The sequence below is a fragment of the Hesperophylax consimilis genome, chromosome 26 (genome assembly GCF_061612785.1).
Source record: "Hesperophylax consimilis isolate HC1 chromosome 26, BYU_Hcon_1.0, whole genome shotgun sequence".
NCBI lineage: Eukaryota > Metazoa > Arthropoda > Insecta > Trichoptera > Limnephilidae > Hesperophylax > Hesperophylax consimilis.
The window spans coordinates 12,487,453-12,506,979 of record NC_142861.1 but is presented as its reverse complement, the minus strand read 5'-3'; the positions used below and the strand labels follow the sequence as shown (position 1 = coordinate 12,506,979).

Genomic DNA, 19,527 nt, shown 5'->3' with positions numbered 1-19,527 from the left:
AAATACTTGTGTGCGAGTCACGCAATCAAAACTGAATTGTTTCTTTAACTAAATGGTTATTATATGGCTTTGAAAAGGTAACTTACCTATGATAGGTAACATTTTTAGTTATTTTCAATCGTCCTTTGTAATTTCTGCACACTGTTATAGCGCAAATCGTCATTTTCAAATGTCACACAACACGTGTTTACCGCACAGCGATAGTTTGGCAACTGAGCGGACTGAACGAGCTTATCAGCCAACAGTTGGCTGATAAGTTTTTTTTTGGCGTTTCGTCGCTCGAACGCTCAATCTAGACATTTATATAATCAAAGATTACAACACAATTTCAATTGATTTTTTAAATTTTTATTTGTCTTTTGAATACATAGTTATTACACAAACTGTTAAAACTATACCACAGAAAAAAATGATAATTTTCCTCCCTTTTGTTTCACAGCAAACATTCAAAATTAGAATTAAACAGTATTGCCATTAGAAACTATTAAATAATAAATAACTCATCCAATAAAGTGGCTGAGGTACCTACCTGAAAATAATATTTTATTTATCTAAAAAGTGCCTAACCTACCCATTTGAAATACACTTGTGAGAAGTAAGTACCTACTCACTCATTTACATTCTTAATTTATAATTTTTTTCTTGTTTGAAGGCGGATGTTGGAGGAGTTGAAATGGGTCTCCTACCACTGGAGCGAGGAGACCAGCATAGGGCGGATAGTGCTCAAGTACGCGCCCGACCTGGTAAAGGCCTACCCACCCTTTGTGAACTTCTTTGAGAACATGAAGGATATGCTGGTGCAGTGCGACAGAGAAAAACCTAGGTGAGGACTAGACTCTTTAACTATGTAGATAGCAGAAAATCTATGTGTGTGATATCTGAAACAGAAAAACTTTTAATGGTGAGCTCTGATGTTATGAAATTTGCAGTTTTTCCAAAGTTGATGCAACTATTTTCAGCCCCTAACGTAATTTCCATCATAACTTCAGGGGCTTAGGATCACAGGGGCCTATCTACAAAAACACAGTTTTGAGATAAACGCAAATAAAGATTGGAATGCTTATATGCCCAACTGTATCTCTTAAACGGCTGTTTGTACTAGATAGAGCATCATGTCACTAATTAATATGATTATGGCATTACCGAAACCAAACTTAACTCAAAACACCAGTTTTGTAGTTAGGCCCCTGTGATCCTAAGCCCGCTACTTATGGAGGTTTAAATTATCAATTTAGCGTTAAAAACGTTAGTTAGGTCTATATTATTTGTATTTGAACTTATCTATGCAGTCGAAGGTGTTTGTATTGCAGGTATTTTAAATACAAAAAAATTGGAATTTAAAAAATATTGTTTGTTGTTTTGTCTTTCAACCACATGTACAGACGTTCTTGGAATCTCTAGAGGTAAATCAGAATACCTAGATTCTTGCTTGTGTAGTGGTGTACTGGTGAACTGAATGGATAAAAAAAATATATTATTAATATTTTTAACACTTACCTACCCCGACTGAATCATCAAATTACAATGACAATATTCAAAGATTATGAAAAACGTCTTTACACACCACATGCACTCTTCACAATTCAAACATGCACTCTTTCAAATGATTTACCTGAACTAGAATTATAATAATTTATGTTATTTGTTTGTTTAGATTTCATGCCTTCCTGAAGATTTGCCAGACCAAACCAGAATGCGGAAGACAGAGTTTACAGGAGTTACTCATCCGGCCGGTCCAGAGATTACCCAGCATCAGCTTATTATTAGACGGTAAGAATAACTTTGTGATTATGTAGATTATTTCAGTATTGCCCTGGTGAAAGATCGTCATTCAGAATCGAAAATTTGCTTGAAATGGCTTTAACCGTGTTTTAGTGACCATATCTGAATATATGGGCATTTTCCAACCTTTGTCCTCTTATTTCCTTCCTGTCCCTCTCCTGTCAACCTCACAATATACCCCGATTGGGGATACCATAGTCCCACTGGTTCCAGGCAGTTAGGACCGTAAATGAATTTTGACATTCATAGATATTATTTTGTAAGCTGTCAGAGGCTACATTTATAAAATAAACAGTAGGATCTGCGGTAACATTAGTGCAAGCGTTTCTGATTTTGTCCTCTATATAGTTTTCAGTCATGGTGTTGAAAGAGAGAGAGTACGAAAACAGTGTGCAATATAGTTGTGAATGATGAATACTTGGAGCAGGTGGATGAGTTTGTATATTTGGGAAGTATGCTTACGAGAGATGGGAACGCTGACAGGTAACTCCATTAATGGAGGACTGAACGCAGTTGGCGCTAACAAAAAATGTCCAAAGAAGCAAAGCTAGCAGTGGAGTGCTGGTACCTACCCTGATGTTTGGCATTGACAAGCACATGTGTTTTAAAAAAAACAGTGTCTATTTTTAGAGAAAATTCTCCGTGCGCAATTGAATATGACGCTGGTGGAGCAGTTTGCTCGAGTCCCTCTTACACTGAGCATTTAATATTACCATTAAATATATTCTTTGAAATTACTTGTTTATTTATTGTAAGAAAAAAACTGGATTTTAATACAAAAATATATATGTAATATCTGAGAAGTTAAAGAAATGGTTAACACAAAAAGTTTTTACGCGAACACTGCCTAAATACCGGTTTTATTTTATTATATGTTAATTTAACAAGAAGAGAAAAATAACAAGAAGGTTAACGGACAAGGAAGTAGGATTGGCATGACAGACGCTCTCAATACATTCTATGCTTGTGCATCAATTTGTGATCGTTTGCAGTACTTCGATATTTCTGGAGGTTATTGTTAAATCGTGTATAATACCCACAAGTACGGGAAATGGGAATTTATCATAATTTTTTTCTTTTGCAGACATCCTGAAGCACACCAACAAGTCCAATGTGGATCACTCGGCCCTCGAGTCAGCGCTGGCGGGAGTGCGGGAGGTAATGGCCCACGTGAATGAAGACAAGCGGAAAACCGAAGGCCAGCTGCAGATGTTCGACATTTACAATGAGATCGATAACTGCCCCGTTAGTACTTACCTTATAATAATAATAATGTGGAGACATTCCACAGAATAAATAATATCATATAAAAAAAAAGATATAAAATGCAGTACATAATGTTTAGGAAAATGGGAGATAGGTTCTATTGCACAAAAATCACTCCAGGGTGTGATAAATAAACCACATTATTGTTTACTTCTACACTATTATTGGATTATAGGGTAGTGTACGCACGGGGGTGAGAAAAATCTAGGATTCTAAAGAACGGATATGTATTACTGTTGCGCTTTGTTATTTCAAAATCGTGTAAAAAAGACACCATAATGTTGTAACGGAATTGATCAATAATAACGATGATAATATATAAATATAGCGCAGTTTTTGATAGTTCACCTCAAGTGCTCTTTACATTAAATAACATAACCTAAAATAATGATGATTAAGTAACCCCATTTAGGTCATATTTTTACCCTATTTTCTTAATTATACAGCAAAACATCTACTTTTGATGACAATGTCAATTTTGTAGTTCTCCTTATTGCTTCTTCTCGTCTCAACACCCAGTTAATAGTTGTAACCATATGTTCCAGGCACACTTGGTATCCTCGCATCGGAGTTTTGTGTCCCGCTGCGAGGTGGTGGAGATATCTAAGGACCTGTCCGGCCGGGGTGATCACCTGGTGCTCTTCCTCTTCACCGACGTCATGGAGGTCTGCAAGAAGAGATCCAAGGTACTGCCCACTGTCAAACCTAGATGAACTAAAAAAGATTTTAATAACCTCTATTACTATAAAGCAGTGGATACACCTTGGAACATTCGGAATCAGATGAAATCACTATGTAGATGTTGATAAGGTTGAAATTCTCGCTTAAGGTGAAGCACTTCCAAGTGTTTTTGGATTGAAAATTTGATCGCTTAGAAATATTTTAGATGCTTTAATTAAATACTGCGAGTAGAATACATCTTGGCCTAGAGTTAGAGTAGGAGATTTTGCATTTTAAAGCAGTTTTTACAGGCATGATACTTTATTTTTTTCTGGGTAAAAGACAAAAAAAAGCTTTATTATTTCGAAGTCTAAGATGACTTCTATTGGTAGTATTTAAATAGAGCATCTATAATATCAATGGTCCCGAAGAACAATGTTGAATGTGAAAATTTGTAGTTTTGCAGTAGAGCTGTTCAAAGTTTTGTTTCTGCATTTTTACTGTTTTTGAGTTCAAGAAATATAGTGCTGTTTGATATTTTGCATTGACCCCTATTTATTTAATTTTTTATTTATTTTTTTATTTAACGGTAATATAAAGTAAAGTAAAAATATAAAGTGATGTAGTTTGTTCTCAGTCCTCCTCACTAGGTATTCCTGTTCCGAGGCGGACTGTAGTTTGTTGTATGTGTGTTGATCATGATTTCCTCATCTTCTAATTTGTTTATTCCCACAAAATATAAAATAAATTAAGCAAAAAGTATTTATGTTTGTTGTCTGTAGGGTGCGTTGGGGTTACTTCATAAATTTAATGATTTCCTCATCTTCATGTTTAGTTAGCCATAATTTGATGTCTTTTTTAAACTTTTCTATATTCATGGTGTTTTTAATTTCAATAGGAAGGGCATTATATAATTTTATAGCATGGAAATAGTGGTTTTTCTGGCCAGAAGATGTATTTAATTTTGGAATGTTTAGTAGATTTGAGGATTTCGTCCTTGTAGTGTAGGTGTGTTGCTCAGCAAGGTACTCATATTTTTCTTTAAAATTGAGTAGTGCATTTTTTGAGTACAGTTTTATAATGCTGAACACGTAAAATTAAAAAAAAAAATCTTTTGATGGCGTTCTTATGGGTACTTTCAAGATTATTTTTATTATTACTTTTTGTGTTTTAACGAGCTGCTTCATGTGAAGGTTTGAGGCAGATCCCCATCCAATTGGAGAAATATATTGTCATAAATAGTAAACATGCAGAAACAAAACTTTAAACAAGATTTATCTTACATGGTATTTATTTATTTTTATTTAAGTACATCAAACAGGCATGGTGCCCAAAAATTTACATACATGGATGTTTAAATACATAATAATAACAAAATGATAATAACAAAAATAGTAACAAAATGAATAAGCTAAATATGCAGAAGTAAATAACAAATAAGAATGGGTAAAAGGTAAATACAAATATGTTCATAAACGATTTGTTATTGTCACAATGTATGGTATGAATCATGAACTCGATAATCTTATAGAGCGTGAGACAATTGTAAATTTCTATGGGTCCCAAAGACTACGATGGCCTGGTCATGTGGAAAAAGTCATATGATAGGACGGCCAGCGGAAGCGACTCTGAGTAAGGCCGAGGAAGGGTGGATAGATTGCGTGGAAGAAAATTGGAGGAGACGGGAAGGACGTATGACTGGAAGTGAAGTGCGAGAAACCACAGCCAATAGAGATCATTTGTGGAGGAGGTCCAAACCATCTCTTTTAACTCCGCAATGATGATGACTATAAATTGTACACTCTTAGAAGAATCACTCATTTTTACAGCTAGACACAGGTTTTTCAGTGTTTTGGAATTTGATTTGAATTAAAAACGTTTATAATAACTTTCTGGGTCCAGCCACAAAACTAGGAAACTAATTTCAGGTTAAACTACTACATTCCTATCAACAAGTCAATTGTTTCATCTAATTTTACTTAAATGTATTCTTGAAATATATGCTATAGGTTTATGCTACATAATGTCACAAGTGCTAGCCATATATATTTTTTTAAATTGTAGTTTCTTTCTAAATAATGCATCTCATATGGTAACGGGACAAAACAGAACATAATAAAATAAAAGGTTTGGTTAGTTTTTTTTTCTCATCACATTCATTCGACGGCCGGCATAGTCCAGTGGTAACGCATTAGACTGCCATTCCGAAGGTCGCGGGTTCGAACCCGGCGTGCGCAAATAAATTTTATTTGATTAATTTGTGTTATTTCACAATTAATTAATTAAAATAATATATAGTATATTTGCGGCACGTTCCAGAGTGGAAGATACTACCAGTATCGCCCTGGTGTAAGACCACCATTCAGAATTGAAACGTTGCTCCAAATGGCTTTAGCCGTGTTTAGTGACTAGATCTGAATAGCCAGGTACTTCCCCACCTTCCTCTTTCCCTTCCCCACTTACCTTCAGCCTCACAACATCCCCCAATTGGGGATGCCATAGTCTCACTGGCTCCAGACGGGAGCAGTTGGGACTCTTGTGAGGTATTCACTATAAAAAAAAAAAAAAATTCATGACTTTATCACTTTTCGATAGTGTTCTATTGTTGTCATGGAACCTAATGTATTGTTTTGTTCCCAGGTGTTCAATTCCAAGAGTCCCCCAGTTAACGGGCTCCACCATGCGGCCAGCCGACTGGGTTCGGGGAAGCCCTACCGACATGTCCAACTCATGCCTCTCAGCACTGTTAAGAGAGTCATCGATATTCGGGAGTCCAACGGTAAGCCTATCATTTATGTTTTGCTTTATTTTTATTATATGATGTAGTTCCTGTGTGCATCACTTATTGTGTTATTTGCCGTGTTTCCTCTTATTCCTTTGATATTAGCCCAGTCCATTTGATAATGCCATGTGAATGCTGGCATTTCTGCTAAACAATGCCAGGTACTTTTCTAACTCTGCTGTAGTTCAATTACTATACTGTAGCTTGGTGCGCAGTATTTTAAAAAGTGGCTCGATTATGCGGACCAGGGGGAGAGTTACCTACTCTTTAATGGTATAGGAAATTCAATCTAAGTTTCCAAGGTATTTATGTATTAGAGACTTTGGGTATTATCACTGGTTATATCCGTCAGCTTTCTTTTCTAGAATGCTGGGTATCAATAGCCTTGCCAACAGAAAAAAAGCAGCTTTGCTGATATTAGCCTATGACCTCTTGAATGGTCACATCAGCAATCTAGAGATTTTAGAAAAAAATGCCCTTTATGTCCATGACAATTTTACAAGAGCGCGCATGCACAGATCTTACCTTGTTCCGAGATGCAGAACTCATCTACGATTGGTAATGCTCCTCGGAAATATGATTGTGCTCACAAATAAACTTATGCCTGATGTCTACATTTTCCATGTGAATATTATTCAATTCAAAATGCTAATGATTAAGTAATGGGTATCGATTAATTGTGTAATGTGCATTTGTTATTGGCTTGGTGAATTTTTATCTATAGTAAAAGCACAAGTTTCATTTCATTTTATTTTTATAATAAATTCTAACAATTATTTATCGTTATTTTTTTAGAATGCCACAAGGTGTTTGCCCTGATGTGCCGCAGTAACCAGGAACTGAAGGAAAAGCTGTACTCCTTTGCCATTACCGATGAGACAGTGGACAAGACCCATTTCCTCAAGCAGTTGTGTCGACAGATGGCCAATACTGTCTGCAAAGCCGATGCCGTAAGACACATCAATATCTCTATTGTTTTTTTCACTTAATTACCGAATAAGGTCCTTCTTCCACAAGGTTATGCTAAGCAAGTATCCGATATTCGACGATTCAAGTATCTTGGCGACTACCGCCATCTGTGCCGAGGTTCGTACACAGGATATGTGAGTGACATTTAGAAAACTCGTCGGCTACGACAGTCTGCCGCGACCAGTCAGGCGAGGTTGTTCGCACTGACGTCGTTGAAACATTAAACATGTCGTCACTTGTAATAATGCATGTGCTTTAGATCAATGCTAGGAACAAAACAGTTAACAAAGAATGACAGGATATAAAAATGACAGCTACAGCAACCGTTTGGTTGTGAGTGAGGTTTGTCTCGTGTCTCGTGATTTCAGTAGTGACATGTTGGACTGTGCGCAACAAGTTGTTTGTTACGTGAGTACACGAGTATTCAGTATCCCTGTAAAAGAAGGGCTTTTCTAATAAAATATTGTTTTGCAATTTTCAGGAAAAATTCTTGGCATGCCTCGACTCCCACCAATTGGACATTGACACAAGTGATATTGCCCTAGGAACTTTATCTAAAGCCTTCAAATTTGCTTCACGAACCAGATTAAAGGTAAGAAACACAAAAACACACACAACAATATGAAAAGAATTCGGTAAATAATATTGGTAATTTGTATAAATAAATTTAGTGAATTAAAATACCTATGAATATATTAATGGTTGTATATTATTAGGTGTAAATTATTAATTATTTATTGTAAAAAAAGTAATCATTTAATATCTAATTTCATAATGTAATGGTTTTTCTGGGAGAGTTATACTGCCGCGGTAAGTAAAAACTCAGTGTCTTTCTTGATAGTCTCAAGGAAGACACTGAGTTTTTACTCACCGCGGCACTATACTTCTCTATTTTCTTGTTTCCTAGTCATTGTAGAAATGCTTTGCTCCATACTGAGATGTATTTCAGTGATAATAATGTTGGCTTGTACTCTCAACAATGAATTTCGCTTCAAGCGGCTTGGATTAGCGATGGGCGTAATCAAAATAAATTACAAATGGGGAACGGAAGAAGAAATGGATGAATCATTATGTCCATCATTATCTTATGCTACATATAAATACGCGAGCCGAACTGCTGAGCTGAATCTCAACTTACGTGAATGGAAAGAAGCAACCGCAAATGGCGCGAAATAACCCTAGCAGTTACGTCATTTCTTTTCCGTAATTCGAGGCTCAGCTCGCGTGTGATTTGAGAGTTCCCATTGTAAAATTCTACATTTTGATCATTGGCATCCCATGAATAATGTATATTATACAATCACCATTAGGTAGGCGACACATTACGCTATACGCATCATGGCTTGGCCTATTTCAGCGTATTGATCGCCATACACTACCAATGGGAATGTATGGCGAGCGATATGCTGAAATAGGCCAAGCCACGAAAATATAGCGTGTTCTGTCACAGGATTTAACAATAGTTCACAGTACACTTCCTTAAATATTTGCACGGGGCTCAAAAAAGCCATTCTTTCATTCTTCTTTCAAAATCATTCGCTTTGCAATTCGACTAATCAGATTCATAGTTTATTAACCCACACAACGTTAAATGTGTATTGTGCGCAAATAATTTGGCTATAAAAGGAAATATATGTCTGTCGAAAATTATGCCAAGCATTGCCGTTATCCTATCTACACCGGGATTGCGGTGAAGAGGTTAACATCAATAACCAAATTAATAGAATCATAATTTTAACATTGAATATAACATTCTGACATGCTCATCTTAACACGCTTCAAGCGCGTGAAAATAGTGTCCCATTCGAGAAAATGGTTTCGCTTTAAAATCTTTGAAAATAATATATATATTTGAATTAATTTTTATACACCCCAACTATAAAAGTACTGTTTAAATTAAATAAATTATAGTCTACTTTGTAATGCAACTCCATAAACTGAAGATAAAAACAGTTTATGGCCATTTAGTGATGTTTTATGTGTAAAAAATATACATATTTTATTACATTACAAAAACAATCGATTCGACTTCCGCACAAATAATTACAATGAAAAGGATGATTTCCCCATCTCCAGTGCTGTAAGTGAAGGATTTATTACCCATTCTCCAAGTTTAGTATAATTTCCTTTTGATTAAATATTCTTTCACACAAGAGACAGGAAGATAGCAAAATGGGAGACTTGTATCACATTGTTTATACACATAAATATTTAAAGATTGGACCCTTACAAAAAGATTGGTATACAGTACTCATATATAATTATCGAACAGCAATGCCTTTACAGCCGTTCAAGTAGGACCGGCGTAACAGGTAGAACTGTCGTTTCCGCCGAAAGTGTGTTAACATGAAGCAGAAATCTGAAATAGCAAAACTCTCGAACAGCAATACAAAAAATAAGCCAAGAAGCAATATTGTGTTTCATATTTTTCATTTGGTCAATAAGAAAAAAGGGTACTGAAATTTGGGCAAGCCAAGTAGTAACTACTAATTGTTTATAAAATAATCCAGTGCATTGTATATTGCTTGGCATAAAAATGTTAAAAATCAATCAATTGGAAAAAGAATTTTTCATTTCTATGGCAACACTAAGCTACTCACTTTGCTTTTGAAATTTATTCTTCACATTTGTTTGGCAGTTTGTTTTAAATATCAAGGGAAAACAACATAACTCAATTTTTGACACACTTTTTTCTATGAGCTGTCTTAGTGTTGCCATTTGAAATCTTTTAAACGATTGCAGTGCCCTAATTTTGTTGTCTACTATGTCAGACTGTTGTATATTCTGAAAATTTCAAGAAAAAAGTTATCATTTTTTTTAATGTAAAAATGTCATATTTTTATAGATAGGTACATACTCTTCACAATTAAAACTTACCACTGTATATAATATTAACCCACAGCCATTCTGTATGATGAATGGTCCACTGACTTCACACTCTGCTACTATTTAATGTTATTTTCAGCTAGAATCCATTGCGGCAATACCTTGGTTTAGGACCAGCGATCCAGAAAGACCCAACGTGTTAGAGAATTGGGTAGTACAATGCACAAATTAAATCATCCTGTATATAATGTGCACCTAACGGGTTTTCATTAACACCACACATTGCCTACTTCTTGTTCTTCATTTCTGGCCTTTTTGTCTGTGTGCGTTTGTGTGTGCGTGTGTCTTTCTTTCTTCATCTTGTGTTAACTCTACGCTTCTCTGCATAACCTCGAAGATATGTGGTGTGATGATTGTATGCTCTGCGGTGTTCACTTGTTTGGTTTTGCAGATATTTTCCAGAATTTATGCTTTTTCTTGCTTACCGTTATATATTTATGTATGTATGTAATTAAAAGACTTTGATAGTCGATTTTTTATTGTAAATGTGAATTTTTACATATTTACTTAAATTTTCTAAATATACTTGTACACCGATATACAGTTAAACGTATAATTGTAAAAACACTGCACATCTCACTGGAAAAAATCGCATAATAGAAACCATTGTAAACATACCAACATTTATGAAAAGTTCATAGAAATTAAAAATTTTGATAATGCACAGTGTTAGACAGTTCACACTCCTATGAAGTATAAAAAATATCAATTAACTTTCTCTATTTTCAGATATTTAACAGTGTTAGACACTTATTATCACATGTTTCACATTGTTAGACAGTCTTCATTTTAAGATATTTTACACCTTTCCACCCTTTAGACATTAGACACTATCTGTTTTACTCATAATAGATAATACAGAGGGATAAGAACAGGTTAGTAGAAAACGTTATACATAATGCGTATACCGACCATAATACCGCTATATTAGTGGCTGATGGATTTTTAAACTGCCCAACCCCCAGAATTAGGGACGTATTGCTACGGTATTCAGACGGAGATCGGGGACTTTGTTAAAAATCTTATTGATTTGACAAATATCGATCGGTCGCACAATGAAAATGTAAAAAATGCAGTAATACCATGGGCAGCACTATCAGAGGAATATTTTAAATGAAAATATCGATTTACCAAAGCAAATACGGAACGCATAATCAAATTGGCCGAATTTCGAAGCAATTCAAAGCAGACCGGGTCAATGACATCGCAAATATAATCTGAAGAACGTTCACTTTGTTAGATACTTCTCCTTAGCGACAATTACACGAACACTTCGGAGCGACGGTATGAGGCGCCGCTCCAGGATGCCTCGCAGAAATTTTTTTTTTTTTTTTTACTTTTTTTAAAAGAAAGACAAACATTCCCAGGTTACGAATAACCCAACAATGTTTGAAAATCTCCTACTACCACCACAGAAAGCCGAAAATGTTGCTTGTGTTGTGATGGAGGACTTAGCCAGCCGGGGAATCGAACACGCGACGCTCGGGTGAGACCCAAGCGCTATGCCCACTCAACCACTGACCGGTCTCACAATGGACTGCACTGTAAACCGTTACCTTACTTTCAGACTTTACTTTTCTGCACAGCGGCCTGGAGTGGCATGCGGTACCGTCGCTCTGAAGTGGATGTGTAATACCCGCTATTATGAACCTTTCACTTTGTTAGACAGTCCTCGAAGATTTTTTTTTTTTTTTTTTTTTGTTATTTGTTTTTGGGGTATTATGCCGTGTTGCGCTAACTCCTTCTTTAGCCAACGTTTCGGACAGCATTGCAGTGTCCATCATCAGGGCAGAGTTCTTTCAAGACATCTGCCCTGATGATGGACACTGCAATGCTGTCCGAAACGTTGGCTAAAGAAGGAGTTAGCGCAACACGGCATAATACCCCAAAAACAAATAACAAAAATACTTTTGGCCGTGAAAATCTTAAATCATATTAGTCCTCGAAGATGTTTCACCTTGTATTTTCAGATATTTCAATTATCAGACACTCCTTATTATAAACCATTCACATTGTCAGTTACTCCTCGTTATTTCACTTTGTTAGACAGCCCTCATTTTAAGATATTTAGAGATAGACCTAATTTTCAGATACATATTTCACATAGTTGGACAATATAAATTGTTGGACAATTCAAATTGTTATACAGTTCACATTGTTATACAATTCACTTTGTTAGACAGTCCACATTGTTAGACAATTCACATTGTTAACAGTCCACATTGTTAGACAGTCCACATTGTTAGACAGTCCACATTGTTAGACAGTCCACATTGTTAGACAGTCCACATTATTTTGTAGAAAATTTGTCCAGGGTTTAGTCTGATTTTTTCCTCTTGTACAGGGTCATGTTTGTCCGTATGTAAATATGGTTTTGTTTTTCGTTGCTTAGTTAATTAATTATTAATGCACATTGTGTTCTTCACCGACACCACCTCATTACAGATGCATGAGTCATTAATTTAATTAATTAAAAATCAAGTATATTAAATAATGCGCTCGTTCAATAATAATTTTTAAAATAATATTTTTAATTTCAGATGTTCAATAACTTACATCTATACAACTACATCCTCTACATAATATGATGATGTCTGAATTTAAAATTTAATATTGTGTTATGTAAAACTTGATTATATTAAACAAAGTCTTTGTTTTAACCACCTCATGTTGTCCTGACAAAAGAAAGGGTTTATTTGTAACCGTTCGATGAGTTAAATGAATTTGTTTATTAAAAGTAAAAAATAAGTCTAATTATGTCAAGCCACAAAGTAACTGTTTTTTGGAATAATATTATATTTTTAACTGTTAGAAAAAATACCGTTAATTTCAGTATGTACTTAAGTTTTCCTTTTTTTTCTCCAGGTCGGACGGGCGTTCTCTTTTAACAAGACTCCTTCTAAGCTGAAAAGGGCGATGTCATCGATGATTTCACCTTTTGGCTCCACCTCCAACCTCACGCCCGCATCGCAATTGGCTCAGATGAGACTCGCCAGCTGTAATAACATCAACGTAAGGATTCTGTAATTTCACCTGATTCATACTGCCCTAGTCCAATGATAGGGTTGCCATCATCATCCAGTGCTGTCTTTGTATTGAAGGGAGATGACCAAAAATTACTTCATTTATTAGAAAGAGTTACTTTCAGTCATCTGCGACCTTATCTATCTACGTATCAATATTAACGGGCCTATGTCATCTTTGGGGATTCTGTGCGGAAGGTCTTTTTAAGGGAAGGAAAGATAGGAAGTTCTGGGAAGGAAAAAAGGTACGTGGGGTGGGTAGGAATCTGGGGGTCAGTGTGTCAAGGAGTGATGTATAAATCCACCTCTCACTGCGATGCAAGGGTTGGGATAGAGAGAGTCCACTTGGAGAGGTCAAAGGGTTTCCCTCATCCGGCCTCTCCCGATCCTGCCCGCCATGCAGCTGGTGGGCAGACGCGTCCGCCACCAAGACTTGGGACAAACCTCACCCCCAACCCAATTTTGAAAGATTTGAAGTATGTTGAAATTATTTGCCATGCTATTCTGTGTTTTGTACCAGCTATCTTTGGGTTCAGAGCCAAAGAGCTTGCTGTTTGCCTTGGAGGTTGTTTGATACCGAGGTCTTGAACCTTCTACAACTTTGTCAAAATCAGTCCATCATCAGGGCAGATGTGTAGCATTGAGAGATAGTTTTTTTATTAGTGTGTTAGTGATGCTTGTTTGCTGATGTCAGATATTAGACGCTGTAACTTTTTTTTTCAATTCTACAAATGGTTGGTATTTTTAGTCTTAATAAATTTTTGGCGTTGAAAAATATTAAAGACCATGTAAAACCTGTGAATCTGAAAAATGTTACTGCACAAGTTTGGAAAGAATGTTTTAAAAATGGATATACTTTCAGGAAGTCTACTTGGATGGTTGGTATTGGTATGGATAGACGTGTGATGGTGTGAGCATGTGTTTGGGGATGTTGAAGCTACTTGCAACATGAATGGATGGTGGAAAATGCATATAATGAACAAGTGAGTGATGATATAAGGATGTTAAATAATACATACATACTCTTAGGTGTAGACAAAATTATGAGGAAAACAAAGTATGTATGGAATAAGTAAGTACTGTAAAGTAGTTAACTTGAATAAATTTTTATTTTTATTTTACTTAAATTCTTCCATGTTTAGGAGCTGGGAGTGACCGGAGGTTCAAATGCGCCTGAGGTGCTGGTAGCCCCCCTGTCGGTGCAGCCGACCCGCAAGGCCAAGGCGGCCAGCCTGTCTGCGGGGGCCCTGCGCCGCTTGTGACACCCGCTGCTGCTGGGGGCTCAGCTGCCCCCCGCCCTGGACTGGATACCCGAGACGTGACCGCGTCTCTCAGAGGGATTTAGAGTTCTAGAACTTACGCCGATATAGTGTGCGCCAGAAGAACTATCAGTGATTGTGTTTACACAGTGAGATTATTGCAATATTTGCATTAATTTCGGAAACAATACTCACACACTTACGTGTAGATCGGCTCCAAGAGGTTTAACCTTTTCAATGTTGGCCTTTTTTACAATCTATCCCGCCGCTCGGCACGTGATGACACAATAAATGTGTTTCAGTGAAACTTCAAGGATCACATAAGATAACCGTTGATGGCTAAAATATGCAACAGCCACATATGTAAGGTTAACGGATGTTTAAGTATTTGGCTACAGAAATGTTTACTGATTTGCCTCATTCATGTATCTTTACACAATTTACGATACTCAGAACATGTGACATGTTGGATGGAATGCACAAAAATGGTTAAAACTTTGGGCCAAGCTGTCCCTCAGCACTATGACCAAACAGTGAAGTTAATATATGCCATGTTTCAGTTAGAGATTCACTTCCTCAGGTAGAAAGGCCTGGCTGAGTTCTGGTTCGTGAGATAAATAATGTATTATAAATCAAGCTGTTATTTGCAGCCACAGCGACCAAGAAGAACTTTGCGTTTTGGGTGGATACTGGTCACTGATATAAGACATGCCTCTAAGCTGTTTGAGAAAATGTAGTGTTTGGGAGGAGGGCGAAAGAGTGTTTACTGCCAGAATGTGCTTTGATTCATTGGAGTTTATTTTCAATTTACTCCAGACCGTTAACCTATTCACGCCCAACTGGCACCATGCATACACTGACTACAAGCATACTTATTGCTGTAACGGTCAAAATTTAAATTTTATACACAAGTCAAGCAACTAAATTGATATTGTAACTACTAAATCGTATTTGAGTTGCTGTAGAATGGAACCCAAATAGAATCGACACATAAATAAAATTGTATGAAAAACACAAGTGGTTATTGGAAGTAATGCTTTTCTGTGTTGGTTTATGTATTTTGGTGTTCATTGTAAATGATGATTTGAATCATAGAACAAAACTGCAGCATGCGCCTGTTCTTCTGTGTGCATCGGCAATGTGGTGAAAATGTTAAATCACAATTCTGTGGCACTCAAGTGGATGGTCAAAGTAGTGGTGTAGAATGACTTTATCGCCCATATTCCTCGATGGAAAAATGAATTGTAAAAAAACACAAGACAGTGGATAAATAATGGACAGTGATTCTAGTTCCAGAGGAAAGATTATCTGTCTCAAGTCTAGTGGCTTTGTTGAATTGAAGGTTCTCTGCTGACTTGTATGAAAATGGGATATTTACCAGTGAAGGTCATCTTAATTTGACTAGTTACGGACTGAGAGATGTTGAGATGGAAAGTCTGGTGGAGTTTAAGAATTGATAGTGTGAGAAGCAAAGCATTTATTGAAATACATTGTGAAAGTGGGATATTTTTATTAGGGAAATTGAATTGATGTGTACGGTATCAGTATTTGGTGAGATTTATTTATCTGCAAATTATTTATGTTTGTAATAGAATGAAAATTATTTTATCTACCAAATTTGTCAAAACAATATATGTAATTTCACCGGTTGAAATTCTAGGAAGTCTAGAAGTTGTTTTTGTTTTTTTGCCATTAGATTCCGCATTTTCATTTTGAGCTGCTAATTGTAATATTTGTAGAGATTAAAAAAATGCCGCTTTATTTTTTATTATATGGACTAAATAAACATGCAACATTTTTTGTTTATCAATCAATCAGCACAATAAATACAGTGACTTCAAAACACAAAGACATTACAGGTGTTCTCACACCGTTTAATTATAGGTAATGTGTAAATAGCCTAAAGTTAGGGTAAATTAAAGTGAAGGGTGGAGAAATGTGAGATGGCGATATCTTGTAGTAATTTGAAGGTGAGACCAATGTTAGCCAATACGATGTGTGTAGCGTGTAAGGAATACGAGACAATAAGGTATCAATCGATTAAAGTTAAGTTGTCAAGTGTGTGGAAGCATTTCCCTCTTTCTTCATTCATACGTCAAATTTATGAATCCAAAATACACATTTATAGTGGAATAACTTATTGAATAAAACCTCAAAATTGTAATACTTAATAATTGAAGATAATTTTAACCTTTCCGGGAGTTAGTTATGTAATGCTGGCCGTGCTCTGGGGAGTGAGTTTTTTTTAAGTAATTAAAAAAATACATATTTTGATTAAATTTAATCGCAGTATGCAAAATAAATAACAGCCGATATCTCTGTCAATAATGATGTAATATGTTTAAAATTGGTGTAAAATTACAGGAATATGCCCATAAATGGCAATACGATGCATATTTACAGAATATGCATTGAATATGAATATGCGACCCCTGTCCTCCATAGCCGTCCATACTCCTTTGGCGAAAGTGTGTACCGTCGTCCATTAGCGTCCATACTCCCGGAAAGGTTAAAAACCCTTAAATGAAAAATGTGAAACTGAAAAATCAGAAAAACATTCAGTTGTATCTTAGGAATTGAACCCAGGACCTCAGGCCTGGCCTCAGTAAAACCCCGCCAACTCAGAAGTCCTGGGTTCATTTCCTAGATGCGACTGAATTTTTTTGTTTCACATTTTTCATTTGAGAGTTAATATTATATTCAATGATTAAAAAATTAATTCTTTACAAATCTTTTATGTGATTTTTAAAAGATATAACCAATTACAATTATATAAATAATTCCTGTCAGATTTCGCCTTAAATCAGGTAATATTTTCATTATACTTACTAAACAAATACCTTTGTGAACAATAAGGCGGTGTGAATTGCTCCGTTGATTGTTACCGTCGTGTACATTATTTTGACTCATATATTTTATCTGTGAATGAAGAAAATTAGAAACAACGACTGGCCTGTTAATGTTCTGTTTACCGATCCGACACAATACTAGTTATTAGTTCAAAACTGTTGATTAAGTTATAATTATCATTATTATCAGGGTCGGTAAACTGGACTTGGGTTGTTGCCCCAATGTTGTCAATGGCTGCTTTTCGAGAATAAAATATTGTAATTTATAGTACCTGTTTGTTAAATGTGGCAGCAGAATTTCTGTGTACCTTTTGTTATCCAACAAATTATTATCACAATCCAGCTTTTCGGTGCTAGTTTTATGGTGGCCTTTTTTATAAAACGCAACTGTTTTCAAGGATGTTTCCTAATGTTTGCGGCATTGGCTCCGAAGGCAAATTTTTTTTAATAACTAAAAAAAAGCAATCTCTATAAATTGATACAGACCATTCAGACTTTCACAAAATAATATTTTGGAGCGAATTGTTATTTTTTTTTGGTTAATATTTATGATTTTTTTTAAATAAATTATTCATTTTCTCAGCTAATGCCAATCACTTTCTTTTACGATTTATATTCTTTTCATAAAGTAAACCGTCTTTTAAATTTTATTTTGTCTATAAAAATAATGTGAGTACGAAATATGTATTTTTAAGTTCCATCTATTTTTCTTTCCTGTATTTTTTCTACTTTCTCGCCAGTATTAAATTTAAATAAATTATTTGTTATTGTGTAATGTATTTTTTAATTGATTTTATTAGTAAATAGATGATGGAAAATACATCTTGATACACAACTGCTGTAAAATAATATTTATTTATAATAATTATCCACTTCACATTTTGGGTAAAAAAAATGTGACATTGTTGGATAAACCAAATTAATTTTATGTATTTTTAATTATCTTTTGGATTTTTGACAAAGGATGTGCATTTTTCAAAGTAACTAATCTCCCATCGCTTCTAATAACATGAAGCTGAGTTTTTCTTTTATAAAACTTTTTTCATTACAAAACTAAAGTTTTCCATTTACTTTTCATATCTATTTATTACAGGCTGTACCCCATCATGCGTTGCTGTGGCTCAGTTTATCTGTGCAGGTAGAAAAACAAGAGTGCGTGTTGCTTTTACGTCCAACAGATGGCACTGTATTTTTTCTGATAAAAGCATGTTCTTACCATTCACAGGTGACATCTACATAAAAACACAGGTGTATATGAATGCAATGTTGTCTCAAAATTTCAAAGCTATCGGTGAAGAACGAAGAAGATCGGTGAGATTTTGACAAACGAACATTAACATTTTTATTTATATGTATTGATGATACATAGTAAGGACGGGTTGTTTTGGAGAGTTCGAACAATTCTTAAAATTTAATTTTTATGTTCTGTGAAAGATTTATATAAGTTCTATCATTATTTCAGCTCTGTCAATAGTGATATAAGAACAGAACTTGAATAGGACTTTTACAGAACCCGAATATGAATGTTGAAATTTGATGAATTGTTCAAATTCTGCGAAACAACCCATCCTTAGGACGGGTTGTTTCGGAGAATCTGAACAATTCATCAAATTTCAACGTTCATTTTCAAGCTCTATGAAAGATTTTTTCAAGTTCTGTTTTTATTTCAGTTTTGTCAAGCAACTAGCCTACAATGATATAAAAATAGAACTTGAAAAAATCTTTCACAGAGCTTGAAAATGAACGTTGAAATTTGATGAATTGTTCAGATTCTCCGAAACAACCCGTCCTTAGTATATCTTTAGACAAATTTCCAAAAGATTAATTATTTTAGCCAGAATAAATTTTCCCATTGTTGTATAACATAATTTCTATCGTATGAAAATACAATAATTGATAAAACTCAACCATTTTATGTTTGGTTTTTATTGATGTGTATTTTTAACGATGAATATTCGCTTTGAATTTTCAAATGTAATACTCGATTCATTTATCAAATTAAAATGTGTTTCTGTATTTTTTTTTTTATAAAAACATATATATTTTTATTT

General features: G+C 35.1%; 1 protein-coding gene across 5 annotated transcripts in view; it reads left to right on the top strand.

Moving 5' to 3' along the window:
• Positions 1-19,044, top strand: part of pbl (epithelial cell transforming 2 pebble) — a 138,184-nt gene extending 119,140 nt beyond the window's left edge. For 3 of the 5 annotated variants that reach the window (XM_089647560.1, XM_089647563.1, XM_089647559.1), the window contains 10 exons: positions 653-823; positions 1,655-1,770; positions 2,867-3,027; positions 3,594-3,734; positions 6,349-6,487; positions 7,286-7,440; positions 7,941-8,051; positions 10,425-10,496; positions 13,211-13,357; positions 14,511-19,044. In XM_089647560.1, coding sequence (XP_089503686.1) covers positions 653-823; positions 1,655-1,770; positions 2,867-3,027; positions 3,594-3,734; positions 6,349-6,487; positions 7,286-7,440; positions 7,941-8,051; positions 10,425-10,496; positions 13,211-13,357; positions 14,511-14,630 — 1,333 coding nt within the window. In that variant the 3' untranslated portion in view covers positions 14,631-19,044. Of the gene's footprint in view, positions 1-652; positions 824-1,654; positions 1,771-2,866; positions 3,028-3,593; positions 3,735-6,348; positions 6,488-7,285; positions 7,441-7,940; positions 8,052-10,424; positions 10,497-13,210; positions 13,358-14,510 lie in introns of those variants that run through there. The other 2 variants (XM_089647561.1, XM_089647562.1) reach the window with 2 other exon arrangements.
• The last annotated feature ends 483 nt before the right edge of the window (positions 19,045-19,527 follow it).